General features: G+C 36.9%; 1 protein-coding gene across 1 annotated transcript; it reads left to right on the forward strand.

Moving 5' to 3' along the window:
- Window positions 1-871: 871 nt before the first annotated feature.
- On the forward strand, window positions 872-3105 carry K441DRAFT_661783 (asparaginyl-tRNA synthetase). The gene is made up of 4 exons (XM_067648930.1): window positions 872-1976; window positions 2023-2393; window positions 2450-2625; window positions 2688-3105. The coding sequence occupies exons 1-4, from the start codon at window positions 902-904 to the stop codon at window positions 2812-2814; spliced, it is 1749 nt and encodes a 582-aa protein (XP_067502926.1). The 5' UTR covers window positions 872-901; the 3' UTR covers window positions 2815-3105.
- Window positions 3106-8727: the final 5622 nt, after the last annotated feature.

Raw genomic sequence — 8727 nt, forward strand, 5'->3', positions numbered from 1 at the left:
TCTTATTAAGTAAAAAGGATATAAAATATAAACCTAAGAAACCTATAACCAGACTAAGGCCAACGCGCCTTCCTTAATAAAAGAATTCTATAAGGACTATCCTTTGTAGCCTACTCTAGCTAGATAAATACAATATAAAGGTAAATAATTGCCGCCTAATATAAATATATAAAAAACGATAATAAGAACTTAAAATATATTACGACGTTTATAATACGGTTATATAATATATAAGATATTAAGGAACTTTAACTAGTGGTTAAAGTTATCTAATCGGTTAGATTTGCCTTCCTAAGACCTACTATAAAGATATTAGTTTGGCTTACCGCCTTAACTAAGCTAATAGCGATCTAAAATAACCTTAATTTTCTCTTCCTTTATTATCCAACGCGATATCCACTTAGCAGATACTCTAGTTAGTGTTTAGATAGGCGTCCGTCGGTTAACTAATGTTATATTTATAATAGGGGTAGGTAATTTAATTATTAATATATTATCTATTTAGCGGCGCTTTCTACTTAATATCGCGGAGGCTAGTAGGGTAGAGATATTCATTAATTATAGAGCTGCTTCTATAGATTAATTTAATAGTATTTTTAAGATAATAGCTGCTATAGGGGTGTAGATTAATTTTGTTAAAGATAGTAACTGCTCTATATATAAAATAAGTCGCGTCGCTTAATAAAGTCTGGAAAAGTTCCTTAGACCATAGAATTAACTTTTTGACAAAAAAGGTTAGCGATATCCGCTTGCGGATATACGTATGTCCGCTAATTGATTCTATGGTCTAAGCTTGCTGAGGTAACGACATTCTCACATTTGACTCACACTCGGAACATAATCCTGCAACCGCTGCCCCGACACACTCCAACCACCTCCGTGTCTCCCTCACAGGTACAAAATGGCGGTGGACGCTCAACCCAACGATACCGGCGAAGCTGTGGGAGTGGAAACTCATTGCTACATTGATGCTGAACGAGGCGCGGACGACCAATCCGCCGACGGATCTGACATTCGGCCTTTCAGAACACTTGCGTATGCATATATCCAGAATATTGATACGCCGATAAAACGGTATCTCGTTGGTGCGCCGAACGACATCCCAGAATCGCCAGCCCAGCCTGTTTGGAAGGAACCCACGAAGACCGCGGTCAAGAAAGCCCAAGGCATCTTGAACAAACACAAGGAAAAGCTTGAGAAACAGCGCGCTATAGAGGAAGAGCAGCAGAAGCAACGTCTCGAGACACTTCAACAAGCAAAAAGCATCATCGTGAAGGAGGACTCATCTCTACCTATAGCTGTCAAGATTACAATCGGCAACAAGAACGTCGAACTAGGTAGCGGTGAGAAGAAAGGTACTAGGGTGAAAGTATGTGGTAGAATACACCGGCTCAGGGTTCAAAAGCATGCCACCTTTATCACACTGGTCGACGGTTATGGCCAGCTGCAATGCGTTCTGGCAGCTGGAAACTTGACAAAGTCATACGATGCCTTACTGTTTGCCCAAGGGACCTCATTAGCAATGTATGGCGAAACGAGAACAGTCCCGGAAGGTCATAATGCCCCGGATGGTCGTGAGCTTTGGGTCGACTACTACAAAGTTATCGGCCACGCACCCTCCGATAGGGATGCCTTGACCAACCGGGTGTCTGCATCGCAAAATCAGTGGGACGCCATAATGCTTGACAACAGGCATTTAGTACTTCGAGGTAACACTGCATCCTCTGTAATGAAAGTTAGAGCTTCAGTCGAGCTGGCTTTTGTCCAAGCTTTTGACAAGATGAGCTTCACCAAGGTCTCGCCGCCAGCACTCGTTCAAGGACAAGTTGAAGGAGGTGCCACGCTATTTAAGGTACCATACTACCATGAGCATGCATATCTCACACAATCCTCGCAGCTGTACCTCGAAACAGTTCTCCCCAGCCTAGGCAATGTGTTCTGTATCGAGAAATCCTTTAGAGCGGAGAAAAGCCTTAGTACGTATAGCTCACATGCGGTCTCACCAAGCTAACCGCCCTTTAGCTCGCCGTCACCTCGCAGAATTTACCCATCTTGAAGCCGAGCTGGATTTTATAGAGTTTCCAGATCTTTTAGACCATCTCGAGGAAATCATCTGCACGGTGGTCGATACGATTTTAGCGGACAAGGAAATCTCTGGATTCATTTATGCATTAAACCCTAGCTTTCAGAAACCTTCAAGACCTTTTCTACGTATGCGGTATTCGGACGCTATTGATTGGCTCAATGCCCAAGATCCTCCAATCCTCAACGAGCACGACAAGCTGCATGTCTTCGGGGATGACGTAGCAGAGGCAGCCGAGAGGAAAATTGCAGACACTCTCAACAGACCAATACTTCTCACACACTTTCCGGCAGACCTAAAAGCCTTTTATGCAAGTGGTCCCGGTCGAGTCCGCCTGTGAATACTTTTACTGACCGTTGCTTACAGATGAAGAAAGATCCGGATGATTCACGGCTGACTGAGAGTGTCGATTTGTTACTTCCCGGCGTAGGCGAGATCGTGGGGGCTTCCATGAGGATTGAAAGCTACGAAGAACTCTTGGAGGCTTATGCTCGAAATGATCTACCTCCAGAAGACTACTATTGGTACACGGATCAACGAAAGTAGGATGCCACTTATCGTTAAGAAACTCCTTTTAAATGGTGAAGTCGCTAACCTTATAAAGATATGGCACGTCACCTCACGGCGGATATGGGCTCGGCCTTGAAAGATTCATTGCATGGCTAGCTGGCCAACATACCGTCCGCACATGTTGCCTCTATCCTCGGTTCATGGGACGATGCAAGCCGTAAGGGCATCAAAGGGAAGTCAGTGCCATGAAAGTCTGCCTGTGCTTGCATAGGAGTTGTGAAAGATATAGAAGGGGAGATTCCGCATGGTCTTTATGAGTAAAGATGTTTCTGCGTCCAAGCTACTAGATTAATACTTGCAATCTAAGCAATGAGAAATCACTCAAAGCACTCTCTTTCCTTTCCGACCTTGCAAACGTTGTCAGCCGTCCTCATGCTAGGAAGTGAAATTAGATAACTTCTAAGGAAATACAGTGGACCAGACGAAAATAGGAGACGGCCTCCTGTAATCAGATCACTTATAGACTAGATGGATGAAGTCCTATGCCCAGATCACTCATTTAAACGAAGGACGGTAAATACAAATTCGTGGATGCACATATAATCATTTCATTGAAGGCTGCAGGGCACGGGGATGAAGTTGGTTCGGACAACCGTGCCGCATAATCAAGCAGGGCATAGTGCAGTCCACGGGAAGAGCATTGATGCGGAAATCGACAAGTTCAAAGACCCGTATGGAGAATTTGGCAGTAGCGTATAAAACAAGGCCGACAGGAAGAGGCTACAGAACTGTTTGACAAGCTAGGATTAATGTTCCTCTCTAAAGGCCGAGAGAACGAGGCGAAAAAGATATTTGAGGCAGCGGGCTTCTACAGCGAATCATTAGAGAGTGGGAAAGAAGTGCCAGAAAGCGCCAGCAGGGCGGGAATGCGGCTTTTACTCGTGACATCAATAGGCGACGTGTTTAAATGTTCAACGAAACTGGCCATAGTAATAGACGTATTTGGAGAATTTTGTAAAAGGAGATTGTTGGAGATAAAGAAGCGCTAGGGCCTAATAAGATTCTAAATAAAGTAATTAAAGCCGCGGTAGAAGCGGTAGTAATACTACTTATTAATACCGCAACTGCTTGCCTTTAGAGAGGCGAACTACTTAAATACTTTAAAATAATAACTACGGTTATCCTACAAAAAGTAAAGCAAAAAGACTGCTCCCTTCTAAAAAGCTACTAACTAATTACTCTAGAAAACACCCTAGGAAAGCTTTTAGAAAAGATAGTTATAGAACGTATATAAGAAGTAATAGAAGTATAGGACCTGCTACTATAAATATAAATAGGCGCAAGAAAGAAACAATCAACCCTTTTAGCCCTCTCCTTAATTACCTCTAGCATTTAAGCGGTATAGCAAGCTTACCTAGGATATATTATATCTATCCCTTAACCCGTTAGGGTCCTTAGAGAATTCGCTACTAGATTTAACTAGGCACCTACATTAAACCGGGTTCTCCAATTGGCTGGTCCCTTATTGATAACCGTAGGACCCAAATCAACGGGTTAAGGGATACTAAGCATAGACCTAAGTAGAGCCTTTAATAATATATTATATAAGAGACTTCTTATAAGGGCGCGAAGAGACTTCTTATAAGGGCGCGAAGAGACTTCGGGGAAGATTCGAAGGAACGATATAAATTCTATCTAAATCTAAGGGTATATAGNTCTCGCTAAGAACAAGACGTTGCGTAAAGAAGAGAAAGGAATNANAAGAGAGTCATATATTAAATAGTCAGGGGTCTTGGTGGTCGATGCGTGCGCACGTGCGTACGCGGTCTTCGACTGACTTCGGTAGAATTCGTTTGATCTGGCAGAACTTGGCAGAAGTCGATTAAGCTGGCAGAATTCGGCAGAATTTGGTCAAAGCGTCGGAATTCATCTGTCGAGTGTTTCACCAAGACATTCCTACTGTAACTGGGCTAGTCCCGCTACACTTCTATAAAATTAAAAAAAATAAGGGCCTACTAAACTAGATAATTAAATTTATCTAAGCCTTTTTAATAGGGTGTACTATAAAGATTTTAATTAAGGGCTATATAAGTAAGTTAATACCTATACTTATAGGTATCCTATAGGGATTACCCCTATTACTAATCCTATTCCTTTTCTCTATATATAAACCACTAAAAAGATATAATAATAGTTAATATATAATAGCCCTAAGATTTATTAATAATATAAACCTAATTATATAGAAAATATAGCAGTAGAAAACTATACTAGGCTAAACTAGGCGTATAATAGGTATATTATATAGGTAAAATAATATAGCGCTAAATTTGCACTAAATAAATACTAGCTTATTTACTTTATAAGGAAAAGGAAGGTTAATAGCAACCTAGCCTTAATAGTAAATATCTAGGGATCTGAAGTAAAACTAGAAGCTATCCTTAAGGTCCTAGGGCTTTAAGTAGACTTTAAACTAAACTAGAATAAGTATATTATATAGGCGACCTATAGGGGAGCAGCAGTATTATTAGCGATATTTTAAATCACTGCCTTAATATAGAGACCCTCTTTTAGATATATACGCCTACTATATATAGTCGTAATAAGGCCAACAATGCTATATAGCTCCTAGATTTAGGGCTTAGGACTAGACAGTAAAACGCTAGTAAAAAGCTCCCTAGTGCTATTAGCTAAGTTATAAAACTAGTGCCTTTATATAACTATAGGGGCCTATAAAAGAATATTACGCGCTATATTTAAACGTAAAGTAGTAGTCCTACTACTAGACTTATATATTAATAGAACCGCTATATAAAGAGCAGTTATAGTATAAGGCCACCTAGTAAAAAAAAGATATACTAAATATTAAAACGTATATAAGGAATATAGGCCCCTAAAGGGGCGATGCGCCTAAGTATATTAGCTAGAAAGCCCCTAACCTATAAATAGTAAAGAGAGAAAAGGAAATATAGAAACTAATAGCCTACTAGGTAAAGACCTAGCGTTATACTAATAGAGTATTATAACGGCAATAGAGGATAGGAGGCTAGTAGTATAGATAGAGATCTACTATACTAATCGCAAATAGATAGATCTTAAATAGAAGCGACAATAAAAGGGGGTAGTAATAATATAAATGTAAGGGTATAAAGAGGTTTTAGAGTAGATTTAAAGGAATGAAATATATTCCATTTAAATCTATAGGTATATCTCTTATAGAGAACAAGATATTACGTAAAGAAGAGAAAGGAATAATAAGAGAATTTTATAATTAAATAGTTAGGGGGCTTAGTGGTTAATATATGCGTATATACGCACGCGGTCTTAATGGACTTTAATAAAATTTAATTAATCTAGTAAAACTTAGTAAAAGTTAATTAAGCTAGTAGAATTTAGTAGAATTTAGTTAAAATATCGGAATTTATCTATTAAGTGTTTTATTAAGGCGTTCCTACTATAACTAAGCTAGTCCTATTATAGTACCCCTCCTTTAGCCAAAGGTCTAAAATAATTTAATTTTAGTTAAAACTTATTGCCTATCGCGTTTATATACTTACGTTAGGTAGCAGTATAGAGTTTTACCAGTTCTATTGTTAAATAGACTAGTTAGGATTTTCTATTCCCGGGATAGAAATTGCTATTAGCTTAGTTTAGGTAGTAAGCAAAACTAATATCTTTATAGGGGGTCTTAGCAAGGCAATTTTTAACTAATTAAATAACTTTAACATCTTATATATTACGTGATTATATTATAATATATTATAATATATTTTAAGTTCTTTTTATTTCGAGCTTCCTGCTATTATATTATATATATTTATATTATACGGCAATTATTTATCTTTATATTATACCTATTTAGCTAAAGTAGGCTATAAAGGATAGTTCTTATAGAATTCTTTTGCTAGGGAAGGCGTGTTGGCCTTAATCTATTTATAGGTTTCCTAGGTTTATATTTTATATACTTTTTATTTAATAAAAAGTTTAAAAAGTTTAAATCGTATTTTCTATTATATATTATTAATTAAGTTAATAAAATAAGAACTATTACTATTATTAACACTTATAGAAGGTAGCGGCTATTATAGCGACTTAGTCAATCAAGGCACGAGCGCCGTAAAGAACGTATGCAAGCCTGTACAATTGGTAGTCTATGGACCCGGATATCAAGATGAGGAGCAGAAGGTGGAAAAGGACACGTCTATATACATATGCTAAGGCTTAAGCGAGCCCCCTAACTAGATCCGTTACGGTGCCGTAACAGCGGCGGCATTTTATAAGTTTCAGATTTACCTTTTAAAGGCTATAGTAGGCTTATATAAAACGTTGGGTGTATTTTTATTTTAGTTGTTTAAGTTTATAGGTATATAGGCTTAGTTTTTTCTTAATTTAGTACAGGCCTATAAACTTCCAATTAAGTTTCTTTAAGGGCCGTTAAGTCTTTAGGCTTTATATATTTAGGTAAACTATATTACCTTCCCTATAGTCCTACGCGGAAGCTTGTCCTTTATTTATATACTATTCCTATACTATTTAAGCGTACATTAACTTATTTTATAATAGTTCCATTAACTGCTTTATTTAATTATAAGTCTTATTATATTAATTTTAAGTTATAGTTTAAATCTAAGTTAAGGGCCTTATCTATAGGTTATATAGAATAGCATTATACCTATTAATTTGTTTATTATATTGTTTATAATAAACTTAGCTAAGGGCAGCTACTTTTCCTAGTCGTTTATAGGCAGGAGTAGTATATTTATAAGTGTTATTTTATAATCGCATTTATAATTTTAGTTTAACCATTTATCTTTAAATAAAATATAGTTAGAGCTTTATATAGAGCTTTATACGGGGCCTTATATAGAGCCTTATATAGAGCCTTGTGTAAAGCTTTATATAGAGCTTTATATACAGCTTTATGTAGAGCTTTATATAGAGCCTTATATAGAGCTTCGTATATAAATTTGTAGTATTTTTATTGCAATTTTATAGTATTTTTATTACAGCTAAAATTAGGGTCTGCTTAAGTTGTAATTTTAGTAATTTGTATAAGTAGCTTATATATTTATAGCAATTTATAGAAATCTATACAAGTAGCCTAGCAATTGCTACAAATCGCCGCAAATCGCTGCAAAATTGCCAAAATTGCGACTTACGCAGGTTTTGCAGACCCTGATTTTCGCTTGCGACAATGTACCTAAAAAAAAATTCCTAATATAGGGGTGTTACTAGAGGTATATTTAGAGGTATATTTAAAGGTATATCTAAAGGTAAAGGAATACATTACTCGTGCCTCGCGCGTATATAAAATAGTAAAGGGTAGTATTGCTAGTAGAAAAGTATTATCTTAATAGGGTTTTGACGAATGACCCCTAGCAGACCTATAAAAATAAAAACTTTAGCCAGATATGTAGTATGCTTAGCATATACAGCTAGGGTAACTATGCGGCTTTATAGTATATTAAAATCGGCTTTACTATAAGGAAATAAAGTAGAAAAGGCGCTACGTATAATAAAGCTAGCTAATTACTTAAAGAGAGGTATTTATTATATAGTAGGAACCTCTGGGGCCACTTATAGGTCTTATTAGTATTAAACCTCCGCGACCTAAAAGCTTTAATTTATTAAGGTTAGGCACTAGCTTAGGAACAAAAGTATCTAGTATATTATTATTAAAATCGCCGTTTAGTATAATACTACTAAGCTTAGGAGGCAGAGGATTAATAGTAGGAGGACGTTATATAGGAGTAGTAAAGTAAGTTATTAGGCCACTAGAATCTAACTTTAACTTATTAATATAAGGTAGCTAACCTAATATAGAGCCATTTTTCGGTAAGCTAGTAAGCTAGGTACTATTATTTTAACATTGTAATAATTAGGATAATTAACCTTTAGAAAGTAAAGATATAGTAATATAGTAAAGCGCCTTATAGTATACCGCTTAGAGAACCGCTAATTTAGGCATTCGCTACCCTCTACGTAGGCCTTATAACTAGTATATTAAGTTTAAAAGGTAGCCGTGGTAGCTGCCTTTAAGTCTTTAAAGTATTCTAGCTAAAGTAGTAGACGTAGCTAGTATAGCAATATTACTGGCCGCGTATACGCACGGCTTATAGATAAACGTATACGCG

This window comes from Cenococcum geophilum (assembly GCF_001692895.1).
Source record: "Cenococcum geophilum 1.58 unplaced genomic scaffold K441scaffold_27, whole genome shotgun sequence".
Taxonomy (NCBI): Eukaryota; Fungi; Ascomycota; class Dothideomycetes; order Gloniales; family Gloniaceae; genus Cenococcum; species Cenococcum geophilum.

Coding starts and splice junctions, on each gene's coding strand:
- K441DRAFT_661783 (XM_067648930.1), top strand. CDS start 902: ATGGCGGTGGACGCTCAACCCAACGATACCGGCGAAGCTGTGGGAGTG. Junction 2,394..2,449: donor CAGACCTAAAAGCCTTTTAT/GCAAGTGGTCCC, acceptor CGTTGCTTACAG/ATGAAGAAAGATCCGGATGA. Junction 2,626..2,687: donor TGGTACACGGATCAACGAAA/GTAGGATGCCAC, acceptor AACCTTATAAAG/ATATGGCACGTCACCTCACG.